At 38.3% G+C, this 18,439-nt stretch overlaps 1 protein-coding gene across 1 annotated transcript; it reads left to right on the forward strand.

Annotated features, from left to right (window-relative positions):
* Positions 1 to 2,258: 2,258 nt before the first annotated feature.
* On the forward strand, positions 2,259 to 3,212 carry LOC129628610 (olfactory receptor 52M1-like). Its single transcript, XM_055548074.1, has one exon. The coding sequence runs from the start codon at positions 2,259 to 2,261 to the stop codon at positions 3,210 to 3,212; it is 954 nt and encodes a 317-aa protein (XP_055404049.1).
* Positions 3,213 to 18,439: the final 15,227 nt, after the last annotated feature.

Genomic DNA, 18,439 nt, shown 5'->3' on the forward strand with positions numbered 1-18,439 from the left:
CTCAGTCATGTCTGATTCTCTGAGACCCCAAGTACTGCCACCCACCAGGCTACTCTGTTCATGGGATTTCCCAGGCAAGAATACTGGAGTGGGTTGCCATTCCCTTCTCCATTGCCATTGATAATCTTATGAAAAATGGGTATACTGAGACATCAAGATCCCTGAGGAAGTAACTTCACCTGTGTTATCACTTATTGGCATATTCAAGTACTCAATTCACACAACTGCTGAAGTCAGAGTTGATACAAAACAACACTTGTGAACCACTTTTTGGTTTTCATGAGCTTACTTACTTCTGGATCAGACACTGAGTGTTAAAAAAAAAAAAATTGTGCATTGGAGCCTGAATGTAGAATCCATGAGGTTACACAGAGGCATTTCTTATGCTCAATTTGCTATGGAAATGTAACTGCTACTTATATTTTAGACATGAATAGTTTAAAATGTGCATGGACTTGAGGTGATGGGAGTGGTAAGAACTCAGAGATGTCTCTATATGAGTGCATGAGTAGGTAGTCAAAGAAGGCTTTGTAGAGGAGGAATGTTCTGGGATGGAACTTAATGCCTGGGTGGTGGTGAGATGTCTCAGAAATTGTAGTTGTGTGAAGAAAGTCACCATGATACCATGACACAAGTGCGGAAGTCTGACCTGTTGAGACTGATGTTGAAGCTGAAACTCCAATACTTTGGCCACCTGATGCAAAGAGCTGCCTCATTTGAAAAGACCCTGATGCTGGGAAAGATTAAGGGCAGGAGGAGAAGGGGACGACAGAGGATGAGATGGTTGGATGGCATCACCGACTCAGTGGACTTGGGTTTGGGTGGATTCTGGGAGTTGGTGATAGAGAGGGAGGCCTGGCATGCTGCGGTTCATGGGGTCACAAAGAGTTGGACATGAATGAGCGACTGAACTGAATTGAACTGAATGGGAACCATGAGGAGAGCAAGCCCATGACAGGACAAGACCCAAATTAGACCCTGTGCCCTCAAGTTCTGAACCCTGAGGATGTGACATGATAGAAGCCATTGCTATTCTTAAGAGGTACCTGAGGGCCAGAAGAGCAAGACATGGACAAGCTGTTACAAATGGTGGACAGTCGTTTAATGCTGATCATCCTGTCTCTTCAAAGAATAAACACCAAGAAGGATGTGGTCAGTAAAAAGGGTCATCTTGACTGTTTTCTGTCAGGTTTTTTTTTTTTAATCATGATGATCAGATAATGGGTAAATGTCCAGTGAGATTTACTCATAAAAAGACATATCTCATCTTTTACCTATCTCAAATTATAGATGATACCCAGATTCTCAGAAGGGTTAATAGAGTTTGTCCTTAATTTTCCTTAAGAAGGTTTACTCTAGCTGTTGTTCATCTCTCTAACCATGAAATCTGGGCAACCTTAAATGAAATATTTTCCTTTGAAACATTGGGTCGTATGCCAGGTATCTTTTAAAGAAGCAATGGTTTGGTCAGATTGTTGAATCTAATTATTAAGCCATTAAAGAAAAGGGAATTGTTTCTCACTAATATAATTCTGTAAGATTTTTAAAGCTATTTTTCAAAAGCAGAAAATACCCATACACAAAAAGAAAATTAAAATAATGTTTATATCCAAGATTGCTCCTATATAAAACATATTTTAATAAAATTATCTCATACTTTAATCTACCATCTTCTAATCTATCATTCTTTAATCTACCCCTCACAAATGTTTACATCATATTTCAGTAATACATAAACACTGCTTTACTTTTGAGTACATTTTTCCAAATTTTCATTATAAAATAGGGAATTTCAAATAGCTAGCCAGTGTTATTGATGTTATTCTGTATACAGTGAAGAGAAGCATATGCAGGCATTAGGCCAAACATTACTACATGGATTTACATTTAATTACTGCACATTAAACTTTATATTTTCCAGTGTAGAAGTCCCTAAAATTGTTCATCTCCTTTGACCCAGTAATTTTGTTTGGGCGAACAATTTCCTAAAGGAAATGGAAGAGCGTTTAGCAGTAGAAGTCATGAGCATACCTGCTTCTAGATATACTGGTGGGTGTTTTCAGGCATAGTCTTTTGTAAAATACATAATGTCAATTTTCAAGTAGGTTCTCAAAATTCTTCTTTATTGTAGGTTGCACCAGTGACCCAGAATGGAAATAAGATTCCAGTAGCCTACAGTTTCCAGAGGCATATCTGTCATAGGAGTAAATATCTAAAACTAAGAGCTCCTGTCCCTTAGATACTCTACAGTTTCAAACATGTTCCTGTCTAATAATGCCTGCTTGGTACCTACTTCTTTCTGGCTAACTGGCATCCCAGGGTTGGAATCTCTGCACATCTGGCTCTCCATCCCCTTCAGCTCCATGTACCTGGTGGCTGTGATGGGGAATGTGACCATCTTGGCAGTGATAAAGTTGGAGCACAGCCTGCACCAGCCCATGTACTTCTTTCTGTGCATGTTGGCTGTCATTGACTTAGTCCTGTCAACCTCTACCATGCCCAAACTACTAGCCATCTTCTGGTTTGATGCCCACCACATTGACCTGGATGCTTGCTTGGCCCAGATGTTCTTTATCCATTGCTTTGCCACTGTTGAGTCAGGCATCTTCCTTGCCATGGCTTTTGATCGCTACGTGGCCATCTGTAACCCACTACGCCATACCTCAGTGCTCACCCATACAGCAGTGAGACATTTGGGCTTGGCTGCTCTGCTCCGTGGAGTACTCTACATTGGACCCCTGCCTATAATGATTCGACTGAGGCTGCCCCTTTACCGGACCCAAATCATTACCCACTCCTACTGTGAGCACATGGCTGTGGTCACCTTGGCTTGTGGTGACACCACAGTCAACAACTTATACGGAATGGGAATTGGCTTCCTGGTATTGATCCTGGATTCATTAGCCATCACTGCCTCCTATGCGATGATTTTTAGAACGGTAAAGGGGTTGGCCACCCCTGAGGCTAGGCTTAAAACCCTAGGTACATGCAGTTCTCATATTTGTGCTATCCTTGTCTTTTACATACCCATTGCTGTATCCTCTCTCACTCACCGCTTTGGCTATCATGTCCCTCCCCATATTCATATCCTTTTGGCCAACTTTTACCTCCTCATCCCACCTATCCTCAATCCAGTTGTCTATGCTGTTCGCACTAAACAAATTCGAGAGAGACTTCTCCACATTCTAAAGACAGGGGCTCAATCCAAGTGAGTGTTCTGCATGTATGAGACATACAGATATTTAATGATGGCAGGAAAAGGCTCTGACCAGGGAAGCCAATGAAATAAGACCCATATAACCAAGTCTTACCAGAGTTTTGGGGATAAGAGGAACACTAGAATATATTCTGTTTGACCATGGATTTCCAGAAATGAGAATACCTGAACTGTTTGAAAGAGGAAATCAGGGGCTTGAATTTTTGTACAATATTCCTTTTACTATTTGACTTCATAAAATTAAGCACAACAGATGCAAGCATACAGAGAACAGAAGGAGGATCATTTATATCTTTGACTTTTTTGGTAAAAGACTTCTGGTTTCTCTTTGGATAGAGTGTTTTGCATGGTTTCTGGAAGGTAAAAGTATAACTCCTGTGGGTAGTAGAGTCCCATTCCAAGTCTCAGATCAATCATTCTAATTTTTCCAGACCTTTACAAACAGAATTTGTAAACTGTTTTAGAAGGGTGTGGAAGTCCTCAAGCCAGATCATTCTCCCATTTAAACAGACAAATGGAAATGCAATATCTCACATATCCTCATAAAAAAAGTTGACTGTGAGTGAGGAGGAAGAGACAGAATGATATTAGGAGATTCCATTTTGGAGGCTCTGAAATGGCATACATGAAGCACAGCAGCCAAACTGAAGTAAAATGACAGAAGCAAGAAGGTAACACTGGGATTATTCACTTGAAAAAGGTGGGATATAAAACTGAGTAAAGGTGATAAGAATAAATATATTCCCAGTGGTAGATGCAAACCTTGATAAAACTTTAGATATCCTTGGATAATTCTTATGTATAAGTTATCAAAATGAAATGTATGAACTTTATTGATCATAGAGGTTTCATCATGTGATGGCTATTTCAAACCTATATTTTGTGATAACAAATGGAATGAAGCAATCTCACTCACTTATGGTATGTCCTTTAGTTGATATTTCAAGCTTTAAATCTAACATGCTCATTTATCCTTCAATTTCCAACCCACTACAAAAATTCAAAAGCTAGGGCTTCCCAGGTGGTGGTAGTGGTAAAAAAAAAAAAAAAAAAAAAAAAAACCCTGCCTGCCAATGCAGGAGACGTAAGTCGGGGGTTCAATCCCTGGATGGCAAAGATCCCCTGGAGAAGGGAATGGAAACCCACTCTAGTATTCTTGCATGGAGAATCCCATGGATAGAGGAGCCTGGTGGGCTACAGTCCATAAGATTGCACAGAGTCAGACACAACTGAAGCAACTTATCATGACGAAGCCAACTTAACATATAATTAATCATCTTTGTATTTGAATGTATAAAGAAGTCAATAATTAAGCCAGAACTAAAATTCAAGCCTCATATAAAAAAAAAAAAAAACTTAAAATACCAGAAACTTTCTAAAGTTTAGCTTAGCCCACCCCCCAAGCCAGGTACAAATTTCTATTTCCTCAGGATATTATGCCTAAGCCTAAGGTTTGATTGGGAATATTTCTTTTTCATTATTTTGGTTGAAAGGTGGTTATTTCCCATCTCCTTATCAAGGGTCCTGGAGTTCAGTGCCAAAAGCAAATCTGTTTATTGGGGAAATATTGTGTTCTATGAACATAATTTTAATGCCAAATGTAATTTATCTGCTAACTTGTATTAGGAGTTGATGAAACTATACTATAAAATCGGAGTTAGAAGCTTACTTTATCTCCTGATCACACCTTGGGCTTTGAAAAAATAAAGAAAAATGTTATTTCCCTCAGCCTTGGTGTCACTGATGGCCATGAACAAGAAAATTTTGTCACAGGATAATTCTTTGACATTATGCAGGATAATTCTTTGGCATTTGCCAAAAGTCCATTTACATTATGTGAAGCAAAGTGTGTGTATGGACATACAGGGCTTTTAATCTGTACTTAATTGAACTTTCTAGCCAATATCCTCCGAAATCCCACAGTAAGGTGTTTCTCTACATATGACCTGTTAGTTCTACTATAGATTAAGACCAACTACCGGTAATCCCTAGTTTCTTTATAATCCATCATTCGATACTGTATAAAGATAAAGAAGAAAAATACTACCTGTATGTGCGCTTCTCCTCCATCCTAGGGACCACCATCCATGACAATACCCAGACCTATTAGATTCAGGATATGAGCTTAATTATAGTATTTAATTCCTTGTCAACTATAGTCATGATTGAGCCCTTTCATAGTGAAAGGGTTATCTCAGGATAAGAGGAAAGATACCCTGGTGAATGTGGTATGAGGATGTGTTAAGTCCAATAACTGAATATCCCTCTTATTTCAAAGCCAACACCTTGTTTCTCCTTCACACAAATATCTTTCTTTTCTATTACCCATACTCAGGATGGAAATAAAATACACTATCATCACATTTTTAGTCTACAAGTCTGCATGGAAACAATAAAGATTGGGGAATAGTTAAGGGAAGAGGCATCATTATAGTTATTAAAGTGTTATTTGACACAAGTATTAATAATTTAAGAACCTGGGCTCTGGACTTAGAATAAAGGGTAGAGATGGATCTGAACCAGTAATTTCTAGACTTTGGATGTGCTGCACAATCTAAACTTCAGCCTCTTCTTAGAAATGGAAATAATGATAATAGCTCCTCATGTGTTAATTATAAGAATATAATGAGATAATCAACTTAATATCCTGCATAATTCCTGACACACAAAAAACTTACCTTTTAAAAACAGTATTCTGTTGTATACTGAAAGGCCCATGGGAAGGGTAACAAGGCAGGAAGAGTAACAGGAGCAAGTTCTTGGAAAAGCCAAAGGACTTCTGCAGTTGTGCCTCACTTGTAAAAGGTACCAACCTCAGCTCAAGAAATCACTGCTCTTTGCTTCTCTGCAGAAAGCCAAATACACAGACCCAGCTTTTCTCTGTTCTCCTTGACTGCCTGGTACCCACTGAGGCTTTTTTTTTTTTTTTTTTTAATAAATAAAAAAATTTTATTCAATAATATCTTGATAATTAAATACAGGTCAAGATGCTGAATTATCATATGCTGGAGAAGCAGGGAGCCCATCCTACCACATATAGTAAGTCACCTTTTAAATGTTGAAAGTCGAAAGTGAAGTCGCTCAGTCTTGTCCGACTCTTTGCCATCCCATGGACTGTAGTCTACCAGGCTTCTCTGTCCATGGGATTTTCCAGGTAAGAGTACTGGAGTGAGTTGCCTTTTCATTTACTTAGTCTTCTGACAGTAAAACTCTAAATACTCTTAAATATTTCCTTGTATAACAAGTAAAAAAATTATACTCAAACCCAGTTATGCAAAATGTCATTTCCTTCAATTTTTTCTCCCTGAATCATCCATCCATAATGGGGTTTAGGGTAAAAATAAAGTTATATAAGAAATTGGAATTGATTTTTAAAATCCTTAATTTAGTCTGATACAATTCTAAGAACTTTGCTTTCTGCATAAGGGTGGTGTCATCTGCGTATCTGAGGTTTTTGATATTTCTCCCACAATCTTTATTCCAACTTGTGCTTCATCCAGTCCAGCATTTTGCATGGTGTACTCTGCAAATAAGTTAAATAATCAGGGTGACAATATACAGCCTTGAGGTACTGCTTTCCCAATTTGGAACCAGTCTGTTGTTCCATGTTCAGTTTTAAGTCTTGCTTCTTGACCTGCATACAGATTTCTCAGGAGGCAGGTCAAGTGGTCTGATATTCCCATCTCTTTCAGAATTTTCCACAGTTTGTTGTGAACCACACAGTCAAAGGCTTTGGTATAGTCAGTAAAGCAGAAGTAGACATTTTTCTGGAACTCTCTTGCTTTTTTGATGATCCAGCAGAGGCTGGCAATTTGATCTCTGGTTCCTCTGCCTTTTCTAAATCTAGCTTGAATATCTGGAAGTTCTCTGTTCACATACTGTTGAAGCCTGGCTTGGAGAATTTTGAGCATTATGTTTCTAGCATGTGAGATGAGTGCAATTGTGTGGTAGTTTGAGCATTTTTTGGCTTTGCCTTTCTTTGTGGTAAATAGATTTTATTTATTGTGTAAATAAATATTTTCCATAAAAATATAAAAAAATATTTATCGCAGCACTGTTTATAATAGCCAGGACATGGAAGCAACCTAGATGTTCATCAACAGATGAATGGATAAGAAAGCTGTGGTACATATACACAATGGAGTATTACTCAGCCATTAAAAAGAATACATTTGAATCAGTTCTAATGAGGTGGATGAAACTGGAGCCTACTATACAGAGTTAAGTAAGCCAGAAAGAAAAGCACCAATACAGTATACTAATGCATATATATGGAATTTAGAAAGATGGTAACAATAACCCTGTACACGAGACAGCAAAAGAGACACTGATGTATAGAACAGTTTTTTGGACTCTGTGGGAGAGGGAGAGGGTGGGATGATTTGGGAGAATGGCATTGAAATACGTATAAAATCATATATGGAACGAGTCGCCAGGCCAGGTTCGATGCACAATACTGGATGCTTGGGGCTGGTGCACTGGGACGACCCAGAGGGATGGTATGGGGAGGGAGGAGGGTTCAGGATGGGGAACACATGTATACCTGTGGTGGATTCATTTTGATATTTGGCAAAACCAATACAGTATTGTAAAGTTTAAAAATAAAATAAAATTTAAAAAAAGAAAAAAAAGAAAAATAATTTGTTAGGATAGATCACATCCTGGGCCATAAATCTAGCCTTGGTAAATTCAAAAATATATACAGAGTGAAGTAAGCCAGAAAGAAAAACAACAATACAGTATACTAACACATATATATGGAATTTAGAAAGATGGTAAGAATAACCCTGTGTACGAGACAGCAAAAGAGACACTGATGTATAGAACAGTCTTATGGACTCTGTGAGAGAGGGAGAGGGTGGGAAGATTTGGGAGAATGGCATTGAAACTTGTAAAATATCATGTATGAAACGAGTTGCCAGTCCAGGTTCGATGCACGATACTGGATGCTTGGGGCTGGTGCACTGGGACGACCCAGAGGGATGGAATGGGGAGGGAGGAGGGAGGAGGGTTCAGGATGGGGAACACATGTATACCTGTGGCGGATTCATTTTGATATTTGGCAAAACTAATACAGTTATGTAAAGTTTAAAAATAAAATAAAATTTAAAAAAATAAAAAATATATATAGATTTAAAAAAAAAATAGAAATCATTTCAAGCATCTTTTCTGACCACAATGCAGTAAGATTAGATCTCAATTACAGGAGATAAAATATTAAAAATTCCAACATATGGAGGCTGAACAACACGCTGCTGAATAACCAACAAAACACAGAATAAATCAAAAAAGAAATCAAAATTTGCACAGAAACAAATGAAAATGAAAACACAACAACCCAAAACCTGTAGGACACTGTAAAAGCAGTCCTAAGGGGAAATTTCATAGCAATACAGGCATACCTCAAGAAACAAGAAAAAAGTCAAATAAATAACCTAACTCTACACCTAAAGCAACTAGAAAAGGAAGAAATGAAGAACCCCAGGGTTAGTAGAAGGAAAGAAATCTTAAAAATTAGGGCAGAAATAAATGCAAAAGAAACAAAAGAGACCATAGCAAAAATCAACAAAGCCAAAAGCTGGTTCTTTGAAAGGATAAATAAAATTGACAAACCATTAGCCAGACTCATCAAGAAACAAAGGGAGAAAAATCAAATCAATAAAATTAGAAATGAAAATGGAGAGATCACAACAGACAACACAGAAATACAAAGGATCATAAGAGACTACTATCAGCAATTATATGCCAATAAAATGGACAATGGGGAAGAAATGGACAAATTCTTAGGAAAGTAAAACTTTCCAAAACTGGACCGGGAAGAAATAGAAAATCTTAACAGACCCATCACAAGCATGGAAATTGAAACTGTAATCAGAAATCTTCCAGCAAACAAAAGCCCAGATCCAGACAGCTTCACAGCTGAAGTCTACCAAAAATTTAGAGAAGAGCTAACACTTATCCTGCTCAAACTCTTCCAGAAAATTGCAGAGGAAGATAAACTTCCAAACTCATTCTATGAGGCCACCATCACCCTAATACCAAAACCTGACAAAAATGCCACAAAAAAAGAAAACTACAGGCCAATATCACTGATGAACATAGATGCAAAAATCCTTAACAAAATTCTAGCAATCAGAATCCAACAACACATTAGAAAGATCATACACCATGACCAAATGGGCTTTATCCCAGGGATGCAAGGATTCTTCATTATCCACAAATCAATCAATGTAATACACCACATTAACAAATTGAAAAATAAAAACCATATGATAATCTCAATAGATGCAGAGAAAGCCTTTGACAAAATTCAACATCCATTTAGGATAAAAACTCTCCAGAAAGCAGGAATAGAAGGAACATACCTCAACATAATAAAAGCTATATATGACAAACCCACAGCAAACATTATCCTCAATGGTGAAAAATTGAAAGCATTACCTCCAAAGTCAGGAACAAGACAAGGGTGCCCACTTTCACCATTACTATTCAACATAGTTTTGGAAGTTTTGGCCACAGCAATCAGAGCAGAAAAAGAAATAAAAGGCATCCAAATTGGAAAAGAAGTAAAACTCTCACTGTTTGCAGATGACATGATCCTCTACATAGAAAACCCTAAAGACTCCACCAGAAAATTACTAAAGCTAATAAATGAATGTAGTAAAGTTTCAGGATATAAAATCAACACACAGAAATCCCTTGCATTCCTATACACTAATAATGAGAAAACAGAAAGAGAAATTAAGGAAACAATTCCATTCACTATTGCAATGAAAAGAATAAAATACTTAGGAATATATCTACCTAAAGAAACTAAAGACCTATATATAGAAACTATAAAACACTGGTAAAAGAAATCAAAGAGGACACTAATAGATGGAGAAATATACCATGTTCATGGATTGGAAGAATCAATATAGTGAAAATGAGTGTACTACCCAAAGCAATTTATAGATTCAATGCAATCCCTATCAAGCTACCAACGGTATTCTTCACAGAGCTTGAACAAATAATTTCACAATTTGTATGGAAATACAAAAAACCTCGAATAGCCAAAGCTATCTTGAGAAAGAAGAATGGAACTGGAGGAATCAACCTGCCTGACTTCAGGCTCTACTGCAAAGCCACAGTCATCAAGACAGTATGGTACTGGCACAAAGATAGAAATATAGATCAATGGAACAAAATAGAAAGCCCAGAGATAAATCCATGCACATATGGACAACTTATCTTTGACAAAAGAGGCAAGAATATACAATGGACTAAAGACAATCTCTTTAACAAGTGGTGCTGGAAAAACTGGTCAACCACTTGTAAAAGAATAAAACTAGAGCACTTTCTAACACCATACACAAAAATAAACTCAAAATGGATTAACGATCTCAACGTAAGACCAGAAACTATAAAACTCCTAGAGGAGAACATAGGCAAAACACTCTCCGACATACATCACAGCAGGATCCTCTATGACCCACCTCCCACAATATTGGAAATAAAAGCAAAAATAAACAAATGGGACCTAATTAAACTTAAAAGCTTCTGCACAACAAAGGAAACTATAAGCAAGGTGAAAAGACAGCCTTCAGAATGGGAGAAAATAATAGCAAATGAAGCAAATGACAAACAACTAATCTCAAAAATATACAAGCAACACCTACAGCTCAATTCCAGAAAAATAAATGACCCAATCAAAAAATGGGCCAAAGAACTAAATAGACATTTCTCCAAAGAAGACATACAGATGGCTAACAAACACATGAAAAGATGCTCAACATCACTCATTATCAGAGAAATGCAAATCAAAACCACTACAAGGTGCCATTTCACTCCAGTCAGAATGGCTGTGATCCAAAAGTCTACAAGCTATAAATGCTGGAGAGGGTGTGGAGAAAAAGGAACCCTCTTACACTGTTGGTGGGAATGCAAACTAGTACAGCCACTATGGAGAACAGTGTGGAGATTCCTAAAAAACTGGAAATAGAACTGCCTTATGACCCAGCAATCCCACTGCTGGGCATACACACTGAGGAAACCATAATTGAAAGAGACATGTGTACCCCAATGTTCATCGCAGCACTGTTTATAATAGCCAGGACGTGGAAGCAACCTAGATGTCCATCAGCAGATGAATGGATAAGAAAGCAGTGGTACATATACACAATGGAATATTATTCAGCCATTAAAAAGAATACATTTGAATCAGTTCTAATGAGGTGGATGAAACTGGAGCTTATTATACAGAGTGAAGTAAGCCAGAAAGAAAAACACCAATACAGTATACTAATGCATATATATAGAATTTAGAAAGATGGTAACAATAACCCTGTGTACGAGACAGCAAAAGAGACACTGATGTATAGAACAGTCTTTTGGACTCTGTGGGAGAGGGAGAGGATGGGATGATTTGGGAGAATGGCATTGAAATATGTATAATATCATATATGAAACGAGTCACCAGTCCAGATTCCATGCACGATACTGGATGCTTGGGGCTGGTGCACTGGGACGACCCAGAGGGATGGTATGGGGAGGGAGGAGGGAGGAGGGTTCAGGATGTGGAACACATGTATACCTGTGGCGGATTCATTTTGATATATGGCAAAACCAATACAATATTGTAAAGTTTAAAAAAATTAAATTAAATTTTTAAAAGTGAAAAATAATTTGTGGCAAATAAATTTTATTTCTTGGCAAATAGATGGAGAAACAATGAATAGAGTGAGAAACTTTATTTTTTTGGACTCCAAAATCACTGCAGATGGTGACTACAACCATGAAATTAAAAGACGCTTACTCCTTGAAAGAAAAGCTATATGCACCCAGACAGCATATAGAAAAGCATAGACATTGCTTTGCCAACAAAGGCCCATCTAGTCAAAGCTATGTTTTTTTCCAATAGTTATGTATGGATGTGAGAGTTGGACTATAAAGAAAGCTGAGTGCTGAAGAATTGATGCTTTTGGACTGTGGTGTTGGAGAATACTTTTGAGAGTCCCTTGGACTGCAAGGAGTTCCAACCAGTCCATCCTAAAGGAAATCAGTCCTGAATATTCATTGGAAGGACAGATGCTGAGGCTGAAACTCCGATACTTTGACCACCTGATGCAAAGAACTGACTCAGTTGAAAAGACCCTGATGCTGGGAAGATTGAAGGTGGGAGAAGGGGATGACAGAGGATGAGATGGTTGGATGGCATCACCGACATGATGGACATGATTTTGAGCAAGCTCTGGGAGTTGGTGATGGACAGGGAAGCCTGGCATCCTGCAGTCCATGGGGTCACAGAGTCAGACATGACTGAGCGACTGAATTGAATTTTAAGAACTCTCAGAAGTTGTTGTATCAACTTACCTTACATTACATTTAAAACTTCAGTAGTGTATATGTGGGTTAGAAGACTACCACTATAGCAATCATATAGGAGAGGACTGTCTCCTGCTTCCTTGTTTCTTGGCTGTCCTCAATCCCAGATTCCTCTTGTGCTATAATTCTGATAAATCTTCGTCTGGGGCCTGTTGTACCCTGACCACCTCCTCCTAGAGTCTTTGCAATCTCAGTGGATCATCAGTACCAGTCACACCCCCACACAATCCTGGCAGGGTTTGTCCACTCTATCATGCTTATGCCTTTGTCTAACTATAGAATCCTCAGCAAACTGGACAGAGTGACCACTCTTACTCTCTTTAAGCCAACATATTTATTCTGCTTGTGCCCCAGGAATGCTTAGAATCCACTTTCACACCACTTGGAGCCTTGAGAGTGAGAGGCATGGTTTCAACTAATGTTCTTCCTCTTGCCAGGCACAGAGGGTCTTTGTGCATAATCTCATCTGAGACCAGGAAGATAAACCTGTTCTGCCAGATCAGATACCCTTATTATCAATCTTTTGTCATCTTTTTGTCTCAAATATTTTGAATTTTTAAAAACCAAGAGTTTTGTGTCCTGTTAAGGGGCAACATAGGAAGCCCTGGTTACTCCATATATCCTTCTGTGACTAGATTCTAGAATCAAGAATTGAATTTGAGAAATGATTCTTTAGATTTAAATAGAAAGGCCTAAGATCTGAGGGATCTATAGTTCTGGAAATACTGCCAGACCAATGCAAATCTTCTATTTTAGGAAATAGTATTGTTTATTTTATACTTCTGCCTTCAACAAGGAAAACTGACTATTGATTCAAATGGAAAAAACACCAGCAAAGTATAAAATTTATGTTACAATTGAGAGTCAGATAAAAATCTTGGCAGGAGACTCCTTGTTTTTGAGGAATACTTTGTGGTTTAATCCTGATTTGTTAAAGAAAGTTGGATGGGTTTGAGAGTAATTGAGGTGAGACAGTCAAAGGTACAAAAGCTTCTGTTATGTAGGCAGATTAGTTGGACAGATTGTCAACTAACTGGATGATTGTCTCAGTCGTGTCCTATTCTTTGAGACCCACTGAACTGAGGCACGCTAGGCTTCTCCATCCCTCACCATCTCCTGGAGTTTGCCCAGGTTCATGTTCATAGAATAGGAGATGCCATCCAGCCATCTCATCCTCTGTCGTCCACTTCTCCTCTTGCCTTCAATCTTTGCCAGCATCAGGGTCTTTTCCAATGAGTCAGCTCTTAACATCAGATGGGCAAAGTATTGGAGTTTCAGCACCAGCCCTCCCAATGAATATTCAGGACTGATTTCCTTTAGGGTTGACTAGTTTGATCTCCTTGTTGTTGGAGGAACTCAAGAGTCTTCTCCAACACTACAGTTCAATAGCATCAGTTTTTCAGCTCTCAGCTATACTTATGGTCAAACTCTACATCCATACATGGCTACAGGAAAAACCAAAGCTTGGATTATGAGGACCTTTGTTGGCAAAGTAATGTCTGCTTTCTAATATGCTGCCTACGTTTGTCATAGCTTCTCTTCCAAGAAGCAAGTATCTTTTAATTTCATGGCCGCAAGTCGCCATCTGCAGTGATTTTGGAGCCCAAGAAAATAACTCACTGTTTCCATTGTTTCCACATCTGTCTGCCAAGAGGTGATGGGACCTGCAATGGAACTAATGTCATGATGATGCCATGATCTTAGTTTTTTGAATGTTGAGTTTTAAGCCAGCTTTTTCACTCTCCTTTTTCATATTCATCAAGAGTCTCCAGTTCCTCCTCACTTTCTGCCATTAGGGTGGTGTCATCTGCATAACTGAAGTTCTTGATATTTCTCCTGTCAATCTTGATTCCAGCTTGTGCTTCATCCAGCCCAACATTTCACATGATGGATTCCGCATACAAGTTAAATAAGAAGGGTGACAAAATACAGCCTTGACATACTCCTTTCCCCATTTTGAACCAGTCCATTGTCCCACAATACAATGAGAAAGGCTAGAATTCACTTCAAGAAAATTAAAGATACCAAGGGAACTTTTCATGCAAAGACAGGCACAATAAAGAACAGAAATGGTAGGGACCTAACAGAAGCAGAAGATATTAAGAAGAGGTGGCAAGAATACACAGAAGAACTGTGCAAAAAAATCTCTTCATGACCCAGATAACCACGATGGTGTGATCACTCACCTAGAACCATACATCCTGGAATGGAAAGTCAAGTGGACTTTAGGAAGCATCACTATGAACAAAGCTAGTGGAGGTGATGGAATTCCAGTTGAGCTATTTCAAATCCTAAAAGATGATGCTGTGAAAGTGTTGCACTCAATATGCCAGAAAATTTTGAAAACTCAGCAGTGGCCAGAGAACTGGAAAAGGTCAGTTTTCATTTCAATCCCAAAGAAAGGCAATGCCAAAGAATGCTCAAACTACTGCACAATTGCACTCATCTCACACACTAGCAATATATGCTCAAATTTCACTAAGCCAGGCTTCAGCAGTATGTAAACTGTGAACTTCCAGATATTCCAGCTGGATTTAGTAAAGCCAGAGGAACCAGAGATCAAATTTCCAACATCTGTTGGATCATCAAAAAAAGCAAGAGAATTCCAGAAAAACATCTACTTCTGCTTTATTGACTATGGCAAAGCCTTTGACTGTGTGGATCATAACAAACTGTGGAAAATTCTTAAAGAGATGGGACTACCAGACCACCTCACCTGCCTCCTGAGAAATCTGTATGTAGGTCAAATAGGAACAGTTAGATCTGGACATGAACAACAGACTGGTTCCAAATTGGGAAAGGAGTACGTCAAGGCTGTATATTGTCACCCTGCTTATTTAACTTACATGCAGAGTATATCATGCGAAATGCCAGGCTGGATGAAGCACAAGCTGGAATCAAGATTGCTGGGAAAAATATCAAAAACCTCAGATACGCAGATGACACCACCCTTATGGCAGAAAGTGAAGAACAAAAAAGCCTCTTGCCGAAAGTAAAAGAGGAGAGTGAAATTTTTCACTTAAAACTCAACATTCAAAAAACTAAGATCATGGCATCTGGCCCCATCACTTCATGGGAAATAGATGGGGAACCAGTGGAAACAGTGACAGACTACTTCTTTGGGCTCCAAAATCACTGCAGATGGTGACTGCAGCCATGAAATTTAAAGATGCTAGCTCCTTGGAAGAAAAGCTGTGCCCAACCTAGACAGCATATTAACAAGCAGAGAGATTACTTTGCCACCAAAGGTTCATCTCATCAAAGCTATGGTTTTTCCAGTACTCATGTGTCTATGTGAGAGTTTGACTATAAAGAAATCTGAGTGCCAAAGAATCGATGCTTTTGAACTTTGGTGTTGGAGAAGACTCTTGAGAGTCCCTTGGACTGCAAGGAGTTCCAACCAGTCCATACTAAAGGCAATCAGCCCTGAATATTCATTGAAAGGACTGATGCTGAAGCTGACACTCCAATACTTTGGCCACCTGATGCAAAGAACTGACTCAATTAAAAAGACCCTGATTCTGGGAAAGGTTGAAGGCTGGAGGAGAAGGGGATGACAGAGGATGAGATGGTTGGATGGCATCACCAGCTTGAAGGATATGAGTTTGAGTAAGCTCTGGGAGTTTGTGATGGACAGGGAAGCCTGGCGTCTTCCAGTCCATAGGTCACAAAGAGTTGGACACAACTAAACTGAATCAAAAGACACGGGCTGTCTAAAGAGACCCACTTCACATGTAGGGACACATACAGACTGCAAGTGATGTGTAAGAAGGTATTCCATGCAAATGGATATCAAAAGAAAGATGGACTAGAATTCTTGTATCAGGTAAAATAGACTTTAAAATAAGGCTGTTTCAAGAGACAAAGTAGGACAGGACATAATGAGGAAGGGATAAGTAAGAAGAAGATATAACAATTATACATATGAATTGAACATAGGAGTACCTCAATATATAAGGCAGATACTAACAGCCGCAAAGGAGAAATTGACAATAACACAATTGACAATAGTGTTTAAGACAGAAAAAAAGTCAAAAAGAAAACATCCCCTAAATGACGTATTACACCATTGGACTTAATTGATCTTTACAGGGCATTCCATCCGAAAGCAGTGGACTACAATTTCTTCTCAAGTACACATGGGACATGCTTCAGGACAGGTCACATGCTCTGCCACAAAGTCAGCCTCAGGAAATTTAAGTCATTTGAATTCAAGCATCTTTTCTCACCACAACACTAAGATTAGAAATCAATAAGAAAAAAAAAACTATAAAAAATAAACACATTGTGGCTAAACAATGTTTCTAAATAACTAAGGAAATCAAAAGATATCTAGAGAGAAAGGAAAATGAAAACAATCCAAAATCTATGAGACACAGCAAAAGCAGTGTCTCACAGGGCATATACCTGGAGAAAACTGTAATTCAAAATACACCCTAATGATCACTGCAGCACTATTTACAATAGCCAGGACACAGAAGCAACCCAAATGTCTATCAACAAGAGAATAAAGAAAATGTGGCACATATATACAACTGAATATTATTTAGCCATATATAGGAATAAAACTACTATGCCATTTTCACAGATGTGGATGGACCTGGAGACTGTCATATAGAGTGAAGTCAGAAAGAAAAATATCGTATAGTATATGTGTAATTTAGGAAAATGATACAGAAGAATGTATTTGCAAAACAGAAATAGAGACACAGATGTGGAGAACAAACCCATGATACCAGTGGAGGAAGGTGAAGTGTGAGGATTTGAGGGACTGGGATTGACATAAACACACTGCTATGTATCAAACAGATAACTAATGAGAACCTACCGTATAGTATAAGGAACTTTACTCACTGCTCTGTCGTGACCTAAATGGGAAGGCAGGCAAAAAATGATGGGGTGTATGTATATGTATAGCTTATTCACTTTGCTGTACAACAGAAACTAACAACATTGTAGAACTATACTCCAATAAAAACATTCTATGTTTTACACCTGAAACTAATATAATGCTGTAAATCAACTATACTTCAGAAAAAACAGATAATTGTGGATGAGAATGTGGAGAAGTTGGAAACCCTTATGCATTGTTAATGGGGATATAAAATGGCTTACTACTATGGATAACAGCATCTAAAAAAATTAAAAATAGAATCACCACAGGACCCAGCAACTTCACCTCTGTATACATACCCAAAAGAACTGAAAGCAGACTCTCAAAGGGATGTTTGTACAGCCATGCCTTTCGTAACATTATACCTAATATGTAAAAGGTAGAAGCAACTCAAGTGTCCATGTATGGATAAAAGAACAAAATGTGATATATACAAAAATATTTAACCTTAAAAAGAATGGATATTCTGACACGTACTGCAACATGGATGGACACTGAGGACATTATGCTAAAAGAAATAATCTAGTTACTAAAGAAACACACTTGATTCCACTTATATGAGGCATCTAAATTGTCAAATTCATAGACAGAGAACGGGGGTCTCCTGGGGCAGAAAGAAAGAGGAATAAGCATTTACTATTTAATGTATACTGAGTTCCAATTTTTCAAGATGAAAAGAACTCTGGAGATGAGTGTCAATGATTGCACAATATGAATGTATTTAATACTACTGCTCTATGCACTTCAAAATGGTAAAGTGGAAGTGAAAATGTTAGTTGCTCAGCCGTGTCTGACTCTTTGCAACCCCATGGACTGTAAGGATTCTCCAGGCAAGAATACTGGAGTGGTTTGCCATTTCCTTCTCCAGGGGGTCTTCCAGACCCAGGGTTCAAACCTGGGTCTCCTTCATTGCAGGCAGATCCTTTACTGTTTGAGCCACCAGGAAAGTCTCAAATGATTAAGAA

Source organism: Bubalus kerabau, chromosome 15 (assembly GCF_029407905.1).
Source record: "Bubalus kerabau isolate K-KA32 ecotype Philippines breed swamp buffalo chromosome 15, PCC_UOA_SB_1v2, whole genome shotgun sequence".
Classification (NCBI taxonomy): domain Eukaryota; kingdom Metazoa; phylum Chordata; class Mammalia; order Artiodactyla; family Bovidae; genus Bubalus; species Bubalus kerabau.

Bases quoted from the DNA above. Each gene is read 5' to 3' on its own strand.
- LOC129628610 (XM_055548074.1), top strand. From the start codon at position 2,259: ATGTTCCTGTCTAATAATGCCTGCTTGGTACCTACTTCTTTCTGGCTA.